General features: G+C 52.5%; 1 protein-coding gene across 1 annotated transcript in view; it reads right to left on the bottom strand.

Moving 5' to 3' along the window:
- CACNA1G (calcium voltage-gated channel subunit alpha1 G) overlaps positions 1-24,394 on the bottom strand; it is a 146,132-nt gene that overhangs the window by 75,163 nt on the left and 46,575 nt on the right. Inside the window, exons 2-10 of the mRNA XM_068413461.1 lie at positions 23,995-24,106; positions 23,358-23,491; positions 13,719-13,816; positions 11,425-11,584; positions 9,160-9,451; positions 8,548-8,640; positions 6,115-6,925; positions 5,982-6,026; positions 4,289-4,653 (exon numbers count right to left, since the gene is read on the bottom strand). Coding sequence (XP_068269562.1) covers positions 4,289-4,653; positions 5,982-6,026; positions 6,115-6,925; positions 8,548-8,640; positions 9,160-9,451; positions 11,425-11,584; positions 13,719-13,816; positions 23,358-23,491; positions 23,995-24,106 — 2,110 coding nt within the window. The remainder of the gene's footprint in view (positions 1-4,288; positions 4,654-5,981; positions 6,027-6,114; positions 6,926-8,547; positions 8,641-9,159; positions 9,452-11,424; positions 11,585-13,718; positions 13,817-23,357; positions 23,492-23,994; positions 24,107-24,394) is intronic.

The following is a 24,394-nucleotide window of genomic DNA, read 5'->3' as shown; positions in this document are numbered from 1 at the left end:
TGGAGTTGCAGACCTTGGTTTGAGGCACTGCTGCTTTGTGGGTCCCCCCCACACCATGCTGTAGCTGGGGGTACTCCACTAGTTATCCTCCTGTGAGGGGGATGTCAAGCATCACCTCTTCCCACTTCCCTGAAGAATTGCCTCCCATGGATGATGAGCTTTTCTCCTTGGGTGCTGTCCCAGAGAGTCATTCACCCTTGTCACCTCACCAATTTGCTTTTAAAAAATAACAAAAAGTTCTCTACAGGTCTGAACCAATTTCCTCTTCCTTCCTTCAGAAACACCAGAGTTTTGGATCAATCTAGATCCAAGTCCCCACAAGCTCCAGCCATGGATTTGATCTGACTGCAGCTTTGGGGAGGCCAATGCAGGACTCTCCAGTCTCCTCCTTGTTATGTTAACAATGGCAAAACACCGCAGAGACGGCGGCTGAAATTCAAGCGCTATTTAAACAAACGAATATGTAGGGTATAGTTCATACAGTGCGAGTTCAGACAAGGAAAATGGGAACAGCCAGGCAGCTCAATGCGAAACAGATTTTAAAAACAAAAATAAAACCCCAAAGCCCTTCCTCAAGGAAGCCCTTGCTGAATTCTTTCCCCTGCTGAGGAGTCCAACATCACGCCTTGTACTAAAGCCTTTGCATTTCACTCCAAGGAAGGACTTGGAGGAAAAAAATAAAGCAGCACATTGTGGAACAGAGCCTGGCTTGCAGCCAGGGCTGGGGGGAAAGCAGCACAGAAACCCTCTGGTTTAGCAGCACGTTTTACTCCTGCTCTATGGCAGAAGCAGCTTTTGCAGAGCCCTAGCCGTTTGAACCCGCAGCACTGCGGAGTCTGAGCCTCCCTAAGGCGAATCAGTCAATTGGTTCAACAGTGTATTTAAAATCCCCCGGAGTCTACCTTTAAATCACCTTTATGTTCCTCTACCCAAAGCTAATAGTTTCTACCTGCATTTTGCTTCATCTCCGTAGAAAAACAAGCTATTTAGCAGTCACATTAATAATCTGCAGCAATCTGGCTGTCATTTCCCTGATGGAAATTTTCACACTGCTGCCCAGCAGCCGCGACACGGTGAGCGTTACGTGCACCTCAAACTGCTCTGCTTCCTCCCACTGAACCCAGCAGTCATGGGAAAGGCAAGAGTCAGAGCTGGACGTGTGGGGAGGATGGGCAGAAAATGCAGAGTTAAGCCCAGTCACGTGTACCTACGGCTCACACACGTGCAGGAACCATGTGGAAGCAACCTGATGCTGAGCGAGAAAGTCAGCAAGCTCATGTCAGAAGGAGCTTAGAGGAAACCCAGCTCCTGAACCACCAGCCATATGATGGTAAAATATTTTCTGACAATGACTTTACTGGGAAGGTGGTCTATGGAGAGGAACTTCAAGATGGAAGGTTCTAAGGTAGGAGATGAACTCCTGGGCACACAAACTACCTTTGTTATGTGCATCCAGCGCCCCTGGCCATAGGTGCTCAGTCTGGCCAGGCTGACTGACGGGAGAATGCAAACAAACAGCAAGAGGTGGGGGTCAGTGTTTTCAACACACAATTTCCACTCATTTTCATGTGCCTTCAAAGAATCACTTTCATCCTAAATATCCCAACCCAGCCTTCGCTGGTTGATGAGTCTGTTAAACAAGTGACTGAAAGACTGTTTCAGTCTTCTAGGCTTCTTCCATGGAGAAATGCAGGTCTCTCCAGGATGCCTGTCCCACGGTGAGATGCAAAGCCTTCAGAGGAGCATACTGCTCTCCCCTGGCTATAATGAGGACCTCAGCTGATCAGCTTCTGTCTTGAAGTCCAGGATGCTCTGGTGGTCCCGGAGCTGCTGAATCCCACCCAACATTGCTGGGGACAGATGGGAGGGCAGAAGCCTTCTTCCTCCTTGAGTAACCACCAGCCCATCCTTCCTCTCACAGAGTAGCTGCTAGTGCATCCTCTCCCCTCTGGCAAGGTGCTGGTAAACAACACGAGGCTTTTGACATGGCACCATAAAACATGTCCTGAAAGTATTTATCCTAATATAGCCCCATAAGCCCAGGGTGGCCTCATGTGAAAAGCCCAGGAGGTAAATATTCATTAAATAAGCAGAGAGCTTAATATAGAAAGTCACAGAGTCAAGTACTCCTCAAGCCCCCTCACATCTTTGCAAACAATCAGCCAATGAAGATAAATTTGGCAAGGTTGATCACTTGCACTTTTAGGAAAGGCTCTTCTAAAAGAAAAAAAAAAAATCACGTTTCAGTGTTTATAATCTTTGCGGAAAGGTCTGGTCCAGCATTTCTCTCCTCTAATTCCTGCTCTCATAACTGTCAGATTATGAAACTGCAGACTACTAAGCCTCCCGAGTCTAGAGAAAAAACACCTCTCTGCTCTCTGCCGCCACTTTGAGCAGATGAACTAATAAAAACAAGCTCCGCTATTCACTCCAAATGCCTGGGAGAAAGGAATCTGGAACAGTAGTAGCTTCAAAATACCGTCAAAGGAAGCAACCACCCACAGCGTCTGGAGTCCCCCCATGCTTATCAGCTCCCTTCACCTTGTTACCCAAAAACCACAGCAAAAACCTGCCTCTTCCCATCCAGCTGGGACGCACCAGGCCAGCACCCCGCTGCCCTATTTCCTCTGAGACAAAGAATTAAGGAGATGTGTTGCCTTTAGGGTCTTTGATGATGGGAGCTTACTCAGCCACCCATCCCGGTGGGACGGTCGCCCCCCGTACACGCACAGGAGCCTGCACCAGCATCTCCCAAAGATGCTCCTGATAAAGGGCAACAAGCTTTGACAATCCACCTCTTGGACAGTCGCAGCAAAGACATGGCAGATCTGCTTTCACCTCTCAGACAAAGGAGGAATATAACTGTTCACTGGTTTCCTGAGCCACCTCCCCCCAGGTTCTTAGGAGATAATCTTCCCGATATTATTAAATAAAGGCGGAATCACTCAAGCTTCCCTGCAGAGCTCCCACCAAGGGCAGCACACAAAGGTGAAACCTGCAGGACTTCAGAGCGCGTTGCTGTTTAATGTGTACTGAAAACAACGGTTACCCAGCCAGATTGTATCAGGATGTCAGGGAGAAGGTGCTGGTTGGAAGGGACACATTTAGCACAGCCACGTCGCCCTAGCGCTCAGTCATTGAGGCATTAATGCCACGGGAGGACATGGGAATTTGGAGCCAGTCTGCAGCCACCACCGCTGCCACTGGGAACTGTGGGAGAAACGCCTCTGTGTGCAACTGCGAGCGACTCTGCAAATCCAAAACGTGCCAGGAAGGGAGAAAAGTAAACAGGCACGACTCGACATGCAAGGGAGTTCCCAGCAAAGGCTGGCGCTGGGACAGGGGTGGCCGTGTCTGTCTGGGAGGGGAGAGCTCCGGCGTCCCACGAGAAGCACTATGCCGCACTGCCCAGCGGGAGCCCTCGAGCTTTGGAGGGGTACACCACAAGGTTTTGCATCCCCACTAATAAATTCTTCACCCCAAATCCAAATGAAGTGCGCGCCTGCGGCACCAAGCCATGGCGCAGGACTGAGGGCACCGCGCCAGGCACACCACCGGCAGCAGCCCCAAAACCTACACGAGACCAGACCACGCAACAGCCTCTCTAGAAGCAGAGCTCTTGTCATCCTTAGGGAGACATTTCAAGAGGAACGTGGCAACTCCTTTTCTTAATGACTATACACAGGGAAAAGCTCTGCTAGGTGACAAGTGTGCGAGAGGCTGGAGTAGATGCAGCCTCTTGCCTGCAAGGACTCCGATAATCAAGCAGAGGAATAGCCAGCAGTGAGTCTATTTTGGACTCGGCGTGCTGCTGCTGGAGCGTTCACCGGGGAAGCAAAGGCATTTGTTACCTCCTCTCCAGGGACCACAAATTCAATAGACTTCCCTGCCTGCAGCTGCACCGACCCCAGAGCCCACGGCAGTGCTGCCAGGACTGCCAGGCTGGCACAGACCCAGCGGCGAACGGCTGCTCCCTCTCCTTGGCCCTCGTGGCACAGAAACCAGCAACGTGTGGTGCTGCCCACGTGCCAGCAGTCTCAGCATGGTGCCGAGCATCCCTGGTGGGGTCCGGATGCAGGAGCTCACACAGCCCAGTACCAGCCAGGACGATCGCTGCCTGCAAGCTGGACGCAGGCTCAGAGGAGAAAAATCAGCCCTGCTCTGTCCTGGGACCCTTCCTACAGCACCCCAATACCTCTCGCCCCAAACCATCCCACCAGCAGCCGGATTCAGACCCATACCACCTCCCACATCCCTGCTGCGCCGAGAGCCAGAGGACAGCACTCACCTGCTCGTGGTACTCGATCCCCATGCTGAGCGTGTTGATGAGAATGGCCACCATGATCCCACGGCCAAAATATTTGCTGTCCACAATCTTGCGGAAGGTCTCGCACACCACGTGCCAGAAGGCCAGCACCCGGCTTGCTCTCCTGGCCCGGGCTCTGCCCCGCTGCGGGTCCCGCTGGTCGCTGTAGTGGGCATCCTGCGTGAACTCGTAGACCCCCTCGCTGTCCGAGTCGGCCGTCTCGTTGTCCGTCAGCTCGGCCTCGTTCGCCAGCGCCTTGAGGCAGTAAGGGCAGCTCTCAGGGTTGCAGGAGCCACCGTCCAGCTTCGTGCAGGGGCTGGAGATCTTGCAGGAGCTTTGGCAGGGACCTGAAATGCCAACGGGGTAGGGCAGTGCATCAGCTGGGATGAGGGGGCCGTGGGGGGATGCAGGAGCAAAGCCCCAGCCCTGTTAGCACAAAACCGTTGCCCTCAACACAACAGGCATTTCCTAAGGGGAAAAGGGCTCACACTGGGTTAAAGAGCCCTAGGCAATCCCCAAGCGCCTTCTCCCCAGTGACAAAGTCCTCTCTGCCACCAGCCCAGGACCCCTAACCCACCTCCTTGTACCTTTGGCCATTACAGCTCGGAGAAAGCAATCAGCTCCCCCGGCCCTGGCATGCTCCGGGCTGTAATCAGTGGGAATGCCGCTGCCAGCAGCCTCCTCTCCTGCTCCTGCTGTGTGCTGATGCTCCAAAATCACCAGCTTCTTCCTCCACATGCTGCCCCCAACAGCAGCTCCCAGCTGCCAGGTGGCTCCTGGGTGACAACACCAGCGGGGTATTCCCCAAAAATCCCATCAGCTGGCTGCCAGGGAGAGGCTCTCTGCAAAGCACGCTCCTGACTCCGGCGCAGCAGCACGCAGCTGAACCCAACACTGAACCATCTCAGAGCTCAGCTCTGTGTATTTAGTCTCCAGGCCGGTCTGGGCTGGGGGCAGGACTTGGTCTCTTCACCGCACAGCTCCTGGCTGGAAAGGTCAGTGCTGCTGTGGTGGGGTGGACACAGCATCGACTGCCCGGGAAGGCTTGGCCAGAAACAATTCTTGGAGGCTGGGAGGGTTTGGACTAGGCTGGCTCAAGCTCCCAAACCTCAGGGTGTGGAGGGGGAAAGAGCATCTTGCAGTGAAGGTATGAAAGGCTCTGTTACAGGCTTCCTGCAAATCACTCCAGGTGGATTTTTAATACTCGGCACCTGCGATTTCCACTGAGCACTCGTGCAAAGCAGACACCCGACCTCCCCAAGCCTCGGGTCCCCCGGGGAGCAGAGCTACAGGGAGGGTGTGCTGGGGCTGGGGTCTTTTAGATCTGGAAGGCATCCACCCCAAGCCCAGCAGTGGGCAATGCAGTCACCTCCAACCCCCACGTTTTAACAAGGAAGGGACTGGGCCATTTCAAAGCAGCCAGGCTGGGCTCCAGCTCTGCTCGGTGTCACTGAGCCTGGTTCTAGCTGATTTGGGGAGTTTGAGGATTTGGGGAGCGTTCCCTGTAATTGCAGAATTAACTGGGAGGAGATGGGGATGGGAAGGAAGATGGGTTCATTAAAACATTCACTTCCCTTGGATTTTTGCAAACTAAGTCTGAGAGGTTGAAACTTCTCTCCTGGTTTTGGCTATAAGATGCATCAGGTAGAAGTCAGAAGATTCACGTCGGCCTCACCTGGAAAGCCATCGCCTTTCTCCGTAACGTGGACCGAAAAGAACCCTGCGAAGATTCAGAAAGAGAAAGAAATTAGGTCGTAGCTCGTATTCCTGCAAGGCAACCCCAGACCGACGTCCAGCCCCAGGCTCACCCGTGCTCTGCGTCTCCAGCAGCTTGTGCATGGTGCTGTACGGCCCGGGCGGGATGTTGAGGCTTGTCAATGTGCTGCTCCCGGCACCAACTGCCACCTCCCCCAAGCTCTTCTCTTTCAGCATCTCATGGGAGGTACTGGGGTGCACTGTGGGGTACACCTTGCTGCCCACAATGTTCTTGGGGATCCCCTCCGGGCTTGGCAAGCCAAGGCCCGGCTGCGGGAGGGATGACCGGCAGCGCACCGGCTCGAAGTGGCAGTCGGCGTGGTAGATGCTGTGCACAGACTCGGTGTTGCTGGGAGCAGCGCTGGGGGCCCCGTGGGGGTTCGGTGCTGAGGGGGGGAGCATCAGCCGGTTGGTCCCGTTGTGGAGCGAGCTGGTCTCCACATCGCTGATCTCCGGGCTGGCGCGAGGTGCCCGCAGGTTCCCATTGCCCAGGTGATAGTGGTGGTGGTGGTGGTGATGGTGGTGGATGAGGTGGTGCACAGAGGACCTCTTCCTGCTCCGGTGCTTCCTGGCATGCCGGTCAGCCCCTGCCTTGCTCGCGGGCCTGGTGAGGAAGCCCATCCTCACACCCGCCACCCGGTAGACCTCCACGAGCTGCTTGCTGCCTTTACGGGCGATGTAAACCAGGTACTTGAGGAGCTCGTCGTAGCAGCTGCCTGGCTCCGAGAAGCTGGCGAGGGTGCTGGCGTTGGACAGGTAGCGCACCCGCTGCTCCTTCATCAGCTGGCTCTCACGCTGCTTCGTCTCTGAGAACTGCGTGGCTATCACCACCAGGCAGAGGTTGATCATGAAGAAGGAGCCCACCTAAGGGGACAGGAGCCATCAGCCACCTCGGGGTGGCCGTGCCCCCCACATAGCCCTGCCTCAGCCCATGCCCTGGTGCAAGGACTGGGGGGGCAAACCCCAGCCAGCCCCATCCCCTGCGTCACCCAGTGGGGACAACTGGTCGGGACCGCAGCGGTGCTGACTCACCCCCCGAGCCCCCGCCTCGGGGACTCCCACGCCAGCGCTCCACGGAGGACGTCAGAGATCAAAGACGAGAGATTATTTTGACAAAAAGCTTTTGCTCTTTTAAGATGGTGTTTTTCTCTCTCTGCAGACAGCGGTTGTAATTATCACAATTAGTGGCATTACGATGAATGCGCTGAGCCTTCCTGATAGGAGTGGTTTTGCTGGCAGTGTGTGGGCAGCTTGCGAGCAGATCCCTTTCCCCCGCTAACGGGATTTGCGGGTGACTGTTACGCAAGGGCATCAGCAGTCTGTACCCACAGCTTGGAGCTTTTATGTCCAACCAGGGTTTCATGGGGTTCTGCCTTCTGCAGAGCCCAGCCTGGATCACAGAGAATTACTGACGTGCTAACGGGCTATCACACGCTGCTAACGTTACCCACACGGTATCTGGAAAAGTACTGCTCGCCCTGCCTCTCTGTTGTTTTGGGGATGCTGAGAGCGAGGGATTGTGTCTTTTTTTGGGGGAAGCTAATAGATGAACCAGAAAAAGCATCATGGACTAAACGACCTCCTACCTTCTCATCAGGGTTTGAGTCCTGGTTTGATGAGAAGCAGAAATCCACACAATGGCCTAATGGAAGATGTGCAGCTATTTTGCTGGACTTAGTCCAATTAGAGAGGAAGAAAGGGACTCATCTCACTTATCTCAGATACATCTGAGTGAGGCACCTAATGATCCTTTAGAGTCAAGAGAGAAATAGGCCCATCAAGTCTGCAATGCATCTAATTTATTTTGGATGTCTACCTTCAGAGGAGATGAATCACCCCTTTAAAGCACCTATTTTCCTCTCTTGACGATAAAGGGAGTCTAGACAACGAGCTCAGCCAGTCACAGTAGACAATTCTGCTTGCATAGATGAAGCCCACCATGGAGCCCACCCCACAAAAACTCTTTGTTGGCTCCTTTGTGGGTGGTCTCGGATGATGCTGTGAAGTGTGGGTGGGCTGTGGGCAGTAATCTCTTCCCTCCTTTCTTAATGTGCTCTCTGAAGTTTGGGACTGTTTTCCTGAAATGTCCCCTCTGCACTGAGGACCCAGACAGCTGGGTTCTTCGACGGGGGAATTTCTGGGCAGCCTCCTCCCCTTCCAGAGCTCAAAACCTGACTGTGGGAAATTTGTCTACTTTAAAACTTGAATTCAAGGTGGCAACTAAGAGAGAGGACCTTGGAGCACAAGGAGAGAAACAGCAGCAACAGCAGCAACAGAAGTGTATCTGCCATAGCTTAAGCGCATCTTTCTTTCCTTCATGCAATGTCGTATTGAAGTTGCGTGTCTTCCAGCAGGCTGGTTTCCACCCCTCCTACGTGGCACCAGCTTTTATATTCACTGTATTATCTGCCCTATTCCTCTGTGTCACTCCACTCTGCCCTCTCCAAATGCCAGGAGATCCCCCATGTTGCCCTAAGGCCACTCACAATGATCAGGAGGATGAAGTAGATGAAGTTGTAGAAGGAGTGTGCGTCCATGACAAAGTACATGATGTCCACCCAGCCTTCCAGTGTGATGACCTGGTGGAGACAGGAAGGGAAAACAAACCTGTCAAAGCTCAGTTGCAACACCAAGTGCACAAGCAACGTTTCTCCTGGCTGGGTCACTTCTGACACCCCATAGCTAGTCTTGGTGCAGTACAAGACATGGAGGAGACAAATCCTGCTCCCTCCAATGCCAATAGCAGGTTGCCAGCTGCCCAGGCTAAATCCAGCCCTTCATTCCAGCTGGACCTAAGGCCCACTACTGCATTTTGGAGCGGGAAGAGCAGGCTCTAGGCTCTGCTCCACATCAGGATGGTCTTACTGCACACACACAGGATTTGGAGGCTGGGGTTTCGTCCATGCATGTGAGATGGAAGCATCTTCAAAGAAGACATTGAATTGTATCCCTGACTTTTTGAGCACCCATGCACTACTACATTGGTGCTTGCTGGTGCAAAATAGCCCCCAGGAGTGCGATTACGCAGTCCCTGGGAACATGTTGCGGGGCATGACCGGCTGCTCCCCACTTCGTGACAGTTTGCACACAGGGCTCACCTGAAATATCGCGATCCAGGCGTAGCCAATGTTATCGAAGTTGATGGCTCCCTTGAAGGGGTTGTGTTCCCCAGCAGAGCAGTTGGTGTAATACTGGTTCCAATTGACACAGGACGTGTTGGTGGTGTCATTGTAGGAGTAATAATCCAGGGTGCACTCGAGACCCTCTTCCCTCCGCGTTGGGATACTCCGGCAGTAGCGCATCCCGTTCTCCCGGGGCTGGGAGCAGATGAAAGGGTTCTCGTCTTCGTTCTCTGTCTGGTAGTATCGCTCCAAATCCACCGTGTAGGGGCTGAAAGAGTCCAGACAGGGCTGGGGTTGGCACACCGATTGCAGGCAATCTGGCAAGGTAACAACTGTAACAGCAAAGTCCATCATCCACTATTCTATACCCTAAAGCTTTTTTTTAAAAAAAGAGATGCCCTTGGACTTCCTGCAGTCCCACTGGGTAAGATGTCCCTAACTGGGCTTTGGGAAACTGAGGCAGTGTACTCGCCACTCAGTAACCCCTCTGATGATATTACTAGGGGTAACTCCATCTGGAAGTGCTCTGGCTTTGACTTTAGGGGACTAAGAATGGGATTCAGCCCCGCAGGGCTTCTCTGAAATGCCCTTGCTGCAGTGAGATGGAAATCAGTCAGCTTAAGCTCCTGTATCTCCTGTCCTGGAGATGCTGCGAATGGCTTGGGGAGACTCTACGTACAAGGACCTCCCAAGCTTCCAAAAAAACGAGAGACATGGCCTTCATCTGCATTTCACAGTGCCTCTTCAGCCCATAGATAAGCTCTAAATTCCCTCTGAGGGTGGCCTTACCACAGCAAACCAGGCAAAAAAGCTCTTCAGGGAGATGAAACAACCCATGGCCAGCCAGAAACTGGCTTCTACCTCTGCACACAGCTATCTCCTTAATGCTGCCAGGACTCCCACTAAAGCTTGCAAAGATATTTTTAAGCCTAGTTCAGCCCGGTTAATTCCTGCAGAATTGCCTTTAATACCCTCAAAGCTTATCTAAACCTCTGGAATTCTGGCTCAATTAAACAGCACCCAAACCTATGGCTCTATTGGATTTACTCAGTGGTGAAGCAGTCCCTCTGCTCTGCTGCCATTTACTTAGCAGGGACGTGCCCTGGTAACGACTCTCCCAACTGCCCTTTGAAGGCATGACCGACAAGAGGGGTGGCAGTTGATTAAGAGAAGGGTGGGAGAGGATAAAAGGTGCCAGCCTAGCCACAGCAATGTCATCATGATTCTTCTGTGTGCAGGTGAGAGGCTCTGGGCTTGTAGGACTCCTCCATCCAGGTGTGGATCCAGCCAGATCCACTCTGAGTCAACATTTGGAAGTGATCCACAGAAAGGTGACAGAGTTTTGGAGCCTTTTGTTTTGGAGTTGATAACCCCTAATGACAAGCGAGAAGCCTGGCAGGTTGGCATCTTCCCCTGGTTCTGGGCTCATGGCACTATTTGCACTGCGGTTGCCATATGTGAAGACAACCAGGTAACTGACCACCAGCCTGGAGCACCGAAGCTCAGCAGAGCAGCCATCAAGGGCTTGCAGTCACCTGTCGTTCTCCTAGCATTCAAAGGGAGAGAGGCGGTGGAAAAAAGCAGGTGAAGTAGGAGAACAGGTATGGAAATGCTGGTCCGAAAGAGGCTGACAGCTTCCAGATATTTCAACCACTTCTACATCTGGCAAGCTGGCTGGCCGGGAAACTGGGTGCTACAAAACCCCATTTGATCCTCTTGGCCTTAAAATTCAAGGATCTGTGAAAAATAACACTTTGGGATGGGGACTATCTCTTGCTCTGAGACTGAAAAGGATCTAGCATCCTGAAATGTATGGTACCTCCATCAGCCTTCCCAGGGTTTAGGTGGGACTACAAACACCCTACCAATAAACACCACCAGCTCCTGAACAGGATTCAGACCTCAACGTCTTGACAAATGCAGAAAAGGTCCCACGTTAAGGATAGGCTGAATTTACAAATCCTGAACTCTTATTCTCAGGTTTTTTTGGAGGCTCTTATCAATCAGAGAGGTTCCCAAGTGACAGCTGAGGGTTAAGGACAGCCCTGCAGGACTCAAATGGCAAATTGTCACAGACCGCTATGTTCCAGCCGTGCACGTCTGGGCAGGAGTTGTGGCGGCATGCAGGAGCAGGGAGCATTTACAGAAGACCAGGGCTTTTTAATGGAGGATATCCTTGTCTCCTGGAGGGATAGACTTGCCCGAGCTGGAGAAACGCTTCTGCTGCCTGTGCAGACTCACATGCTGAAGTTCTCAGGGAGGAAGCAGCGGTTCCTGAGCAAACCTGCCCACAGCTGGACTCCCACAATGCCGAAGATGAAGAAGACGAAGAAACAGAGGAGGAGGACGTTCCCCAGCATGGGCAGCGTGTCCAAAAGAAGCGTCACCAGGATGCGCATACCTGAGGCGAAGAGGAAGAGTTGACACTGAATTTTCTTATTCCAGCTATATCCCTCCTGACCCTTTTCCCTTCCATCCATATTTTTTCTTCCACTGACAGCCGCTGCCTTCCCAACCACTGTCCTTGTCACCCACACATGGCTTGCAAACTCCCACAGCTCCCCAGTCCCCTCTGGTTTCCCCCCAGAGCCCCTGGGATACCCCCTTTCATCCGTGCCTTGCTCCTGAGCACATGACCTACCTTCCCTTCTCCTCTCCCTCCCTTCACTCCTTATCTCAAGTCTTCTTCTCCTCCTAAAGTTTTCCAGCAATTACATCTCTCCTTTCCTCCCTGAGACCAAACTCTGACGTTCTCCCTTGCTCAGTCATATTTCTTTCCCCACTCTGTATATATTAAAATTCCCTTCCCTCCCTAATTCCCCTCATTTACCCTAAATCCCTTCTCTCCCTTAAAATACAGGACTCTCTCTGGCAGTTAATTCTCACAAGTTCAGGAACAGCCAGTTCTGTAACAAAGACAAATTGATGGTGACTTCAACTTGACATTTACACACAAAAAAATTGATTTCATCTGACATCTCTGTAATATTCTGCTCATCTCTCGCTCTCCTCCTTTCCCCATCTTCTGCATTCTCTCACTTGCTTATATTGATTTTCATTTAAAGGAAGCTTTACTGTTGCACCCTTTACTTTGATACTTCAAGACGACTTTTTTCTCTCTTCCTGATGCTCGCACCTCCTCTATCAGGGTTTTTCTTCTACTCCTCTACTGGGCAACAACCACTTTGCATCAATTCCTAATTAACTGAAATGACTTTCTGTGGTTACTGCATTTATCATCATACAAAGCTCTTTTTTCCCTTTTCCCACCTTACATTTCTATCCTACTGTAACTACGTTGCAGAGAAGCCAAGATAAATTACCCGGGATTTCAAAATACATTAAGTGAATTACATCCCCAGTTAGACAGTGGTGGATAAATTCAGCCATCCATCAGTTCAGCAGGGGGGGATAAAAAAAACATTGCAAACAGGACTCTGAAGCTACCGTAATGATTGAAACAGCAGCAGCAGCAAAGCCAGATTAAGTTCAAGAGTCAGGACCAGAAAAATAGAGCCCAGGCACCTCCAGCATGGGCAGACAGAAATGAAGCTGATGATTAGTTCTCATCAAGGCACTGGGCTACTTCAGATAGGGGAGTTCAGACTTGGATTCAATTTGTCTAAAATGGTGCTGGATTCGAGACTCAGGACTGTAGGACCAGGAAAACAGCATTTCTGATGCAGTTGTACTTACACTTATCACACCCGATCCATTCAGCATCCAAGAGGGACAGAGCTCAGCACCTCTCGCAGCGCTCTGGGCTTTGCCCAGCACCGTGCAGCAGGAACGGCTCCGTGGGCAGTTTGGTTGGGTTTGCGATGGCCAAAGCCTCTCCAAGCACAGGGCTGGGTTGCCATTGCCTGCCGCGATGCAGGAGCAGGCAATGCCACCTGTTGCTGTTCAAGGGAGGTCTGAGATCCTCATGCATTACCTGAACAACCAGCACTGAATAGCCACCTCCCATCCCACCCAGGCTTGCTTCGGAGGTGTTGGGGTTTTTGGCTGTATGGATTAGCTCTGGGGAGCAGCGCAAGAGATGCTCCAAGAGGAGGCTCCTCAGCACCTCCTGGGGAGCTGCCTTCAGGCACAACAAGATTTCCTTGCCTCAGTTTCTCCAGGAAAGGATGGGGTAGTGCAGGGAGGGTAGGAGCAGCACAGCTCAGACCCCTCTGCCTGTATTGCCTGGCAAAGACTGTTGGCTCAGTCAATCCCTATCACCTGCATCCCTTCACCTTAGCAGCCTCCTAAAACCCTCTTCAGATGAGAAAGGCAGGCATCTGAGGACAGTTCTGGATCTCTTATTGACTGGTGGCTCATCTCTGATGCCACAGGTGTCAAAAGGAATACTATTTAAAGTAGGAGAGTGACAGGCACTGGAAAGAGGAGAGTGGTGGTAGGACCTAGCACTACCAGGCTTGGGTGAGTATTTGAGCTGCAATGTAGGATGGGAAGCATCTGCGTTTGCTCTTCCATCTTTGGGGCACAGATATAAAGAACTTGCATCAGTTGAGAGGAATAAGGATCCGACTTACTGGGGACCCTGTTAATGGCCCTGAGCGGTCGCAGGACGCGGACGGTGCGGACCGCTGAGAAGCTGACGTTCTGCAGGTCCAGGGAATACTCCAGCATCCTGCGAAAGACACGAACGCGGAGGAACGTCAAGGATCTTCTGGAGGAATGTTAGATTATCAAACATTGCAAATCAAACATTATATGCCAACCACTCACAGAGGGACTTGTTACTGCATCTCTCCCATCAGGAAAGTTTGCCAGAGGAATTAATTAAGGGTTGTTTGTGTATCAGAATAAAGTAAATGAATGAGAACATGATACACCAGCTCGCACGGCCACAGATCTTCTCTCTCATCTGCTTTGGTTACTGTTTTTGCACAGGTCCAGGGCAGAAGCTTCTGAAAGTCCCTGCACACTCCAGGAGGACAATTTCCAGACACAGCCCTGTTTTTGACAGCAATTGTACAGATACTCTAATGAATCTGGGTTCACTGTGCTGAGCACCACCAAAACCCTGAAAAGCAGAGGAGCATCCCCTGGTGCAGACCCTTTCCACAGGGCACAGGAGGAGCACAGCATGGGACATGGAGCTACGCTAGCTCTACCCAGCAGAGATCGTTGGCAGGTGGGACTCAGCTGGATGGGCAAACACACAAATCAAAACCAATGGCACTTGTAGACAGCAAATGGGGCAAACATGGACCAAGGAAGCTCCCGGTGCTCCTACGCTGTGCCTGGTGGGGTTATTTCACAGCTCGGGACACTGAGGTGCAACCTTCACATGACTTAGTCTGAGAGTGCACTTGAACTGCTGCAAGTCTCTGGGGTCCCCCAGAACTGTCTCGCTCTGCTCATGGCACCTCTGCTCAAGCACAGCGGGGCCATCAGTCACATCACCACCAGGACTTTGCTCTCCAGCCGTAGGAAAACACAAGATCTCTGCCCAGAAGCATTCTTGGAGAGGCAGAGCCAGGCAAAGGCAAGGAAGAGGACCACGAGGCTCCCCGCACAGCCAGGCTCCCGCTGTCACAGGCAACCGCAGGTTATTAATCTCTTCCAAAAATTATCAAGTTCCATCTCAAAGCTAGTTGGGTGGTTCACTCCCTTCAACTCTGACGCTTAGAAGCCTGACTTGCAGCCTAAATTTATTCAGGACAAGCTCCTATCCATTTGTTCTTATGGCAGTGCTGTCTTTTAAGTAGCTTCTGTAGCTGTTCTTTGTCGCTGGTGTTTACCCACCTGACGTGTTTACAGAGGACAAATCACATCTCCTCTCAGCCTTGATTTTGCAAAGCCAAACAAACCAAGCTCTTCCAGCCCCATCTCACAGACAGGCTCCCTGCTTCCCAGTCACAACCTCTCTCCACACCTGCCTTGGCCTGAATTAATCTTACCTGATTAGACATCAAGCTTCTGGAGGAGGCCTTGACGGCACCTTGCACAAAGGCATCAGTGCTGCCCCCTCCCTCCCCGCTGGAAATCCCACAGGATCCATCAGTGCCGTGTTAGCTTTGCCATGGCTGTAGCACGCTGGAGGTTTCTGCTCCTTCTGTGATCAGCCAAACCCACTCTGCTCCCTCCCAGCCAGTGGCAGGCGAGGAGCACCCAGGGTGGAGAAGACCACCTCTTTCTAGCCCCCAAATGCAGGACTCCACGCTTGATGCGGTGACACTTTTTCCGATTTCTCTTGATAGGCTCTAATGAGGATGATGATGATCAAACAACATCTAAGATCAAAATAACCTCAACCTATTCCTCTGTATTTAGCTGACACACACAGCCATGGGACGGTCCCAGAATATGAACGTTGGACAGACACATATGGATGCTACAAGTTTGTTCTCATCGTTTGACCGGAGAGGAAGGCAGCATGTCCACGAAAGCCCACCTGGCCCCAGTGACAAAACCAGCCCCTTCCTCGGTGCGCTGGACTCACCGCATTGGGTGAGCTTTGGCTGCAGTAAGGAGAAGGGCAATAATTTCCCTGGTCTTTAATGGTTCTCAAGTTTCACTCGCTGTTTGAAAATAAGATACGGTTTGCAGGATTTGGGTAAAAAGCCCAAGTCAAACATACAGCTTTTCTTTCATCCATTACTAAAACAGAGGCTACCAGCAAAATTCAGAGCAGCATATGGTTATTTACACCAAGACAAACAATTTCCTAGTTAATGACAGCTCCAGACTCACTGCCAGAGATGCGTGTGCTTGTAATCTGCAAAGGGCGCGTTGTAAAATGCATTTAGATTTAACATATTAAAGAACAATTATAAGGCCAAATTTAAAAACCCAACCAAACAACAACCCACTAGCTTGAGCAAACACTTGAACACCAAGACCAAGAGCAGGTAGGCGCTCTCCCACCTCTGCTGCCGGGCACTGCTACCAGCACCAGCGTTACAGCACCGCAAGCTCAGCCCCAGACCTAGACTGCAGGATTCACACGTTGCTGATAACTAAGAGCTCAAGAGCCCTGAGAGAATCCAGTATTGGGGGAAAGTAACTGGGTAAAAAATCAGTCACTAAAGAGCAAATCCAATGAGAATCCCACCACTTCCCAGCTCATGGGTCACTTCCCAAGGCAAGGGGATGCATGGGAGGAATCAATCCACGTCCCTGGCAAGGCAAGATGCCCAGGGAGAGCGCATGTCAGGATGTCACCAACTGGCGAGGTGACAGGTGCATTTACCGGCACATATAACATTTACGCATTGAAAATCTGCAGCGTAAAAAGCCTCCAATGAAGCTTCAACTCAAACGTCATTTCTGTTCAAAGGGGAAAGCGCGATGCCTGTCAGCGGCTCTGCCACGGACCCGGGGGCCCCACCATGGTAAAGGCTCAGAAAAAATCTCAGCATTAAACAGGATGGATTCACAGCAAATGCTGAGACTCGTCAGAGCCATCAGCAACCCCCGATCGCTGGAGTTACTCAGAAGGAAAGCGGAAATCTTTAGGACTGTCTAAGAATAAAAGCGGAGCATCTGCAAACCCAGACGTACAATGGGCTGGGGGCGGGATGCAGGGAGAGAGCTGATGCAAACCTTTGGCAAACACTCCTCCAAGAAGGAAAACTCCTGGCACTCAACAGACAGACACAAGGGATGGTTCGGGATGGACCAGGCATCAGAAATTCATTCCTGTTCTGCCTGAGATAGTGAGACTTGGAGCACGGTGGGGTTTCTTTCATATAAACCCCAAAGCATTAGAAAGGATCTCGTAAGCACAGCGTGAGGCAGCACCCCTGCCTGCGGTGAAGGGCTCGCAGAAGCAATGCTCACAAGCATCACAGCAGGGGTTGAAGGGGCTCTCCTCACCCAGCGAGACTCTAACAGAGCACGGAAATGCCGGCAAAGCCCTTCCCACACCTACCCAGCATTGTCTCTCCGACCCACCTTGCTCTCAGCCCTGGCTCCGCTCCCAGTCCCGGGATCACGCCTGCTCAGGAAGGAGGAGACGGTGTGAAGACCCATCAGAGCTGCGGAGTTTGTGCTGAGGGCGCTTTCTGAGGAAAACTTGGGCTCTCCCCTTTCACAGCCGGGTGTGGGGATGCTGGTACAGCCAGGGGATGTGACCAAGGTCACACGCAGGGGCACAGAGCAGCTCACTGCCGGCAGGAGTTAGGCTCTGATTTATTCCGCGTTAAAAGGTTTCCAAAACTGGGCTTATAGGCACCCTTTATCTACAAAGCGCAGCAATCAGTGGGTGATATTAAGCCATCAGTGTTGGAAAAGACAAGGGGAAATTATTTAGGCAGCATTGTAGCTTCAGAAAGCTGGAATGACCTTTCCTCCCAGCCCTCGCTGCCTTTGCCATGCTCCGCATTTGCTCAGGCGCTGCTTTTCAAGCCTCGCGAGTCTCACAGCATTCGTGGGCGTTGCTTAATTTTAAAAATACTCATTTTAATCAAGCTGAATGGAATAAAAAGAGTAGCACCGGAGGGACCAGGAGCCCTGCAGCCTGCTGGGTCTGGCCGCACAGAGGTACGATGTGTCCCAGCCAGGACACTTGGCGAATGAGGCTTTTGAAGCAGCAGCAAGTTCAGCTAAAGAACTGCAAGAAACTAAAGAAATTCTCTTTTAAAAAGTCCTAAAACGTCAAAAAACAAGGCTTTTCACAGGGGGGTTTGAGTCAGCTCGGCTGCGAGGGAGGCTGCTCAGGGGTTTCTTTTACCCAGCAGGTTTCTGTGAGTCAAGGACGTGCCTTGCTTGGGGTGCTCTGCTCCGAGCGCTGCAAAGGCTGGGGCAAGGTGGCACAGAGCAGAAAGCACGTGCAGCCGGGGGCTTCGCCGGCCCTGAGGTCTCGGCTGCTCTTCGTCCTCCCAAAAGTCACTTAAAGCATCAAATTGCAAAGCTTGACCCCAGATTTTGAACCTCTGGAGGTTTGTGATCACAAGTATCAGCTTGATGTGGTTCTGCCACCTCTGCTCAGAGCAAAGAGCACCTAATTTGGGATGAGCCAGGACGCAGGCTCACGGCTTCCAGGATGCTCGCACCCACCCCAGACAGCACCGGCGAGGGGCAGGCTCCTGGGAGAGGGTTTGGTGCAGCGTTCACTGCAGCTCTAAGGGCCTGCGGCTGCGATTGCACATTGGGTAATTACGTGTGTAAATCGGCCACTTACACGGGCAATTACCTCACGGCACTCACGGTGTCCAGGCAGCGCAGAGGGCACCGCGCATCCACATCTCCAAGGTGCTGCTCCTCAGCTCGAGAGGGATCGATACAGGCAGGCAGATGGGTTGAAAAAGCAACATTCATCCCTGCCTATTATTTTTTTTTTAAGGGATGAAAGGACTAATACATGGGGAAAGAAAAGCCTTTGCCCGCAGTCACAGCGGGAGGCTGCAGCAGGGACCCCCACGAGCAGCCCCACACCAGTGCTTTCTTCCTCACGTCTGAACTGGGGAGCTGGAACAGCCCCTTCATCAGCCTTGTACGGCAAAAGTGCCCTTCAGGAGAGCTCTGCCTGCTTGGGAAGCGACCCGGCGCTGCGAGGTGAAGGCCACGCGCCGCAGCTTCACCCAACGCACCCAGCAGGAACCCAGCTCCGGGTGCTGCAGCCACAGGATCCCTGCTCCCCGCGGGGACCGCTGCGGCAGCATCGCCCTTATCCTGATTTCTGAGCTAAAAAGCTTTTCAGAAACCATCTGGTTTCAGATGGATGGAGCAGGGGACTGCGGCATCCCTTTCTCTCCCAGGTACCTATGAATACAGCAAAGCTTCCTGCAGCATATTTCATCCCTGAAATTCAGCACGCAAAACCAGGAGGGAGCAAGACACCCTTAAGGGTTGTTTATGAAGGCTTCAGCGGAGCCAAGTCTTTAATACAGCCTTCAACAGAGGGAGGAAAAAATGATAACAAACATTAGAAGAAGTGTTCAGGAAGCAAAGAGAAAAAGAAATGGTGTCTCTGTTTCTAAAGACAGCAGCTTGCCAACCACCTCCAGCCCCGTCTCGTCTCACATTGTAAACCAAATATTCCAGAAGTGTTTAAGTTTCCTACAAAGTCTTCTAAGAGGCCCGTCACAATGAGCAAAGCACAAACAGGACTCTGCAGACTTGGCCAAACAACGGACAGAGCCCAGAGTAACACCAGACCCGCACAACTCAGACACGGGACGATGCACGGCCCTGCTCGGAGGGGAGCAGAGACGTGGGCATGGACCCAGAGCCCTGCCCAACCCTGTGTCTGGGGACGGCACAGAGGAACCCTGTAAGCTCCTACAGCACCAAATTATCCCTATTTAAAGCTTCTCTCCTTGGAAAATAATTAACTATGGGGGGGTTTTTGTTGTTTTATTTTTTTTTTTTGATAAGGATGGTTTAAAGCACAGCTCAGTCCAGATGCAGAGGTTCAGGGAAGTCCTCATCTGAGCAAAGTCAAAACTAAGCTGATGTCCTGCAAGCTGGTGGGACTGCAGCAAAGCGGCTGGGGACGGGGATGGCTCCAGCTGAGAGCGGGTAGATCTCAGTCTGTGGCTGTCCCTCCTCCTGCAGCCTGATGGGAGAAGAGGTCCCTGCACCCTGCCTGCAGGAGAGGGAGGCCGATCGGGCGCTGGGCCCCGCAGCAGCCAGGGAGACGGCGAGTCAGGGCACACCTCCATCCCACAGCTCCGGTTCACCAGCCCGAGCCTCAGACAGCACTAAACTGTAAATGTTCCTGCATATTTTTGGATGTAAACAAGCGTTCATCCTCGATACTTCAGTGTCTTACGCTGGGAGAGGTTGAAATCATATCGAACCGTCTTTAGAGGGCGAGAGCTGGCTTGCGACGCCCGTTAACCTTCAAGTGTTCTCTTAAAAGCAAACTCCCCAAATCCTCCTCTTTAAAATAACACAACATAATTATGTCATTCATCACTTTTTTTTTCTTCCCTTTTCCCCGTGCAACTGTGTAACCTACAGCCAAAGCCATGCTTCACTAAGCTGAGTTTTCGTAACACAGCTCTATTCTCATCTCCAGCAAGTTTTACTGTAATTACAGAGATGTGTTGCAGACATTACACGCTCTACAATTAGCGCTAATTGCATTACATTGTCACAAAGAAGTCATTTACTCTCCATGAGCTCATGAGATTGGTCTGTACAGTTTAACAGAGCTGAGAAGTACTTAATGGCGTGCCATGAAAGTGGCCGGCAGCGAAGCAGGAGCAAGCGCAGCCCTCTCAAGCCCTCTGCAAGCAGCAGATTTGGGGCAAATACACACAAAAAGGTTTCTCTGCGATCTCAACCCCCAGCAGGTCCAGAAACTTCTCAAGGAATGGGGAGGATGAAATACTAAAAGTTTGAGGGTTTTTTTTGGAAGCCTCTCCTAGGTTGGTGGTGGTGGGGAAGGGTTTTTATGGATGGGGTGCCCATGGGATCGTGCAGCACATCCCATGTACGCCTACACGATGCACCTTCCCCACCCAGTGCCCCACAGACATGGTTTGCTGCTTCTCCTCTCCCCCCACCATCACTTTCTACAGCCCATTGACAGGGAGAGCAGGAGCCTGGGGACCTGCTGGGCACTGGGGAGCCCGCGCTGTCCTGCTGCTTCCCTCTTCCCATGTCTTGCATGAAAACGGGGAGGCAAAAAGCGGGAAGGCAGAAGAAGAGCTGCTTCATTGTGGTCAGCAAGACCACACGGAAACGTCAGTTTGGGGGTCTCTTCCCCTGTCATTTCACTGGGGAACCTGGTTGAAGCCCTTACGTGAGACCTACATAAAAATGGGATGTGCTTTATCAGGTATCTAGCAAATACAGTGGGGATTTGAACATCGCCCCAGCGCACACTCTCCTCCATGGCCACAGCTCGGCTCTGGCCTCATTCCCCACATCGCTCACCTGCTCGGGCACAAGATGCCTCCGCGTCAAGCTCAGCTCATCCCTTGCTCCCATGCTCTGCTGTTAGCACCATGGTCTGGATGCTCATCGGGGTAATTTGCCCCATGTGGGAACCACAGAGCTGCACTCAGGGGCTACTGGAGGAATTTCCCTCCATCTGGTTGGGATCTGACCCTGCAGTGCTTTTTCCGCTTACCCTTACAGTGTTTTTTACCTACGCCTCGAGTCTAGTAATGGGCTCGAGTCCCTTATTTTTTCCTCTGCTACAGCCCGTTCCTGCAGCCCCTTTGGCTTTCCTTGGCACTTGGTGCTGCCAGGGATGGCTAAAAGCCCCTCCTGGATGGCAGAGATGCTCAAGCAGGATGCAGCACCCTGGGATGGATGGGCGAGGGCTGGAGGAGGGCACGAGGGCATGAAAGGGAGCAGGGAAAGCAGGCGCTGGGGGAGGAGAGGCTCCGCTTTGCATTTAAATCCAGTTCGATCCTTTGTCGGCTGAATTGGTTTTGACGGGGCCCAGATGGGAACAGCTCATGCACATGAAGGAAAGAGCCATCACTTAGCGAGAGGCAAAGCCGAGCTGGCAGGAGTCACGGGAGCGGTCAAGCTGCAAGGCTGCAAAACCTCTGCAACAGCTCAACGTCTCCGCGCATCGGGGCCGTGGGACGGCGGCTCAGAGGGGAGGTCGGTGCCACCCTCCACGCTCTGCCCGGGAAGGAGGCAGCTCTCACACACCCAAACACCCGTCCAGGTGAAGTAGGTGGGCAGGAGATTTGATGTTTGCTTTAGCAAAGTGCAGCTATATTTTGGCATGGGAATTAGGACTATCTCTGCTGATGTCCCTCTAGACCAAGGCTCCGTCATGGTGAGGTCTCCATAGAAGCACATCAAGGATAACTCAAACTCCAAAGACTTTGCAAGCTGAACAGGCAAGGCCAGGGCCGGGCTGGGAGGGGAATGCAGCAGCACTCGGGGGTGGCAGAGCTGAAGCAGCCCAGCACCCACCACCACACCTCCCCGAGCCTCCCCAATATCTGCCCTTGCTTGGGTCTGGTTCTTCATCACACTTAATTCTAGTATCAGAAATAATAAAGAGCCAATCGGACCCAGGGTCCCACCTTGTCCAACGGCCCGTCGCTGCAGCCCCTAATGCTGCTCAGACACTTCAGGAGGAACTTTGAGCCGACTTCTAACCTGAGGAGCCAGAGGCTGGAAAGCACAAGCTTGTGGCCTCCTGCAGAGATGGGTTTACAGGGACAGTTACATCTCTTGGCCTTTCTGCCCTCCATCTCCACCTCCAGTCTGGGTCTTGAGCCTTGCTACATCTTTTGGCCTCTGCAGCACGCTGTGGCAATAAGTTTCCCAAGCCAAGAACGCACCGGGAGACCTGGCACCTCCTTATTGGTTTTACTGGGCCACTGTTTCAGTTCTCCCAGCTGCCTGGCAGAGGTGCGTGCCACAACCCTATGGGGCTGGTGATGGACCATAAGCAAAGCCCACCAAGGTGTTGCCCCTTCTTGGGGCACATCAAACCCATGCCAGGTAAACAGCCCGGCTGGGAGGGTCCCCTGCTCCTTTCCAGGAAAATCCAGTAAATTTGATCTCTAGCTCCATCAAAAGAGGAAAAAAATCATTGTTTTCCCAAAGGTCTTTGAGCTCTTGGAGCGGGGAGGGGAGGCGAGGGCCGGCAAGCGATTAGTGTGTCAAAGAAACTCAGCTTGCTGGCTGGGGGCCAGGGGCTTTTCATGTGGATTTCCAGCCTCTGCCAGGAGACTTTCAGGTGCTGGAAGAGCCTTTAATTCAAACCAGGTGCCTCGCAAAGGAAAACACTCAAAAAGACGAACTTGGTTTCTTTCCCGCAATGAAAAAATAAGTATAATAATGAGGGCAGTCACGCACATTTCACTGAACCATCCTCCCCAGCATGCTGCTCCGCGCTCCCAACCGCCTGCTCCACCATCACCTCGCCTGATGGAAACCAAAACCACCAGCGGGGCTGGAGAGAGGAGAGTTGAGGCCAGCACCCAGCAAGGAGCCCCAGGGCACAGGCTGGCCAAAATCCACTGCAAACAGCTTTGTCACCTTGCCCTGCTCTCTCCATGAGCTGAGCATCAGCTCTCCTGCGAGCTATGGAGAGAACCTGAGGGACTTCTGTGGTCTGGGTGGTGATCCCCACTGCAGAGCCCGGATGGACAACGTCAACAGCACCAAGGCCCAGCAAGGCCCCAGCCTTCAATGCTGCAAACCAGCCGCTCCCCCAAATCGTCAGCTTGCCAAGTGATGCCACGAAGGACAACAGAGAGGCACGGGGAGAGGGGGACCCGCCGTGCTGGGCTTACCCTGCGATGACAATGAAGAAGTCCAGGCGGTTCCATGTGTCTCCCAAGTAGCACTTCTTCCCAAAAATCCCCAGCGCAATCATCTTGATGATCATTTCCACGGCGAAGAAGGCAAAGATGAAATCATCAAAGCTCTGCAAAAGAAAGGAAACGAGAAGGGATGCTCCTGCAGCACTGCACACTTGCGCCAGGGAAGGGAATTAGAGACCTGAGTCTAACAAGGTCTCCTCTTTCACCACCAGGAGCTAAAATCCCTGGGCAGAGGCAGCGCTGAAAGCAGCCTCATGTCTTCCCCCAACACAGAGTGGCCAGCAGCACCCACGGTGCTCAGATAAAGGGACAAGTATATTTTGGGCTCTGCTTTCACTGTAAACTAGATGGTTAACCCTCCCCAAGCACTCCAAGCAAGCCTTGGCTATGTTAGGGCCGGCACAGCCTGGCAGAGGCTTTGCCTGATTACACCGTGTGTTCACATCCAAGCACAAAAATCAGCCTTTTTTAAGCGCTGGCAGGACAGCCAGCGCAGGCAGGACCCAGCCATCCCGGGGCATGAGGCCACCTCCACCGCAGCTCAGTCCTTCCCACTCCCCATCACCCCAGGGCCACCGTTAAGCTAAAAGCAGGGGCCGGGCCGTACCTGGAGGATCCTGCAGCGCGGCGAGTCGCAGGCGATGTCCTCGCAGGGGTGGAACATGCCCAGCGTCACGCAGTTGAGCAGGATCACCAGCATGCTCACCCTCTCGAACCACCTGCACGGCACCCCGTCAAGGAAGCAACGGACCCAGCCGAGCAGCCGCCGCTGAACCACCAAGGCTATCCTGCTCTCTAAGGCCAGGCGCACGCCAGCTCCTCTAGGTTAGGCTTTATCGGTTTTGCCTGCAAAGCCTCCCTGCTCTTCAGATACCTGCACGGCAAACCCACAGCGTGTCGTCCCCACGCCGACATCAGTGCCTACAGCTACCGTGAAAACCGCTATAAAATGAAAGTTTCATGGCAAGAGTGCTGAGTGCTGATGTGATGGATTAAAAAATTAAATT

This window comes from Nyctibius grandis, chromosome 15, assembly GCF_013368605.1.
Source record: "Nyctibius grandis isolate bNycGra1 chromosome 15, bNycGra1.pri, whole genome shotgun sequence".
NCBI lineage: Eukaryota > Metazoa > Chordata > Aves > Nyctibiiformes > Nyctibiidae > Nyctibius > Nyctibius grandis.
This window is presented reverse-complemented; position numbering and strand designations above follow the sequence as displayed.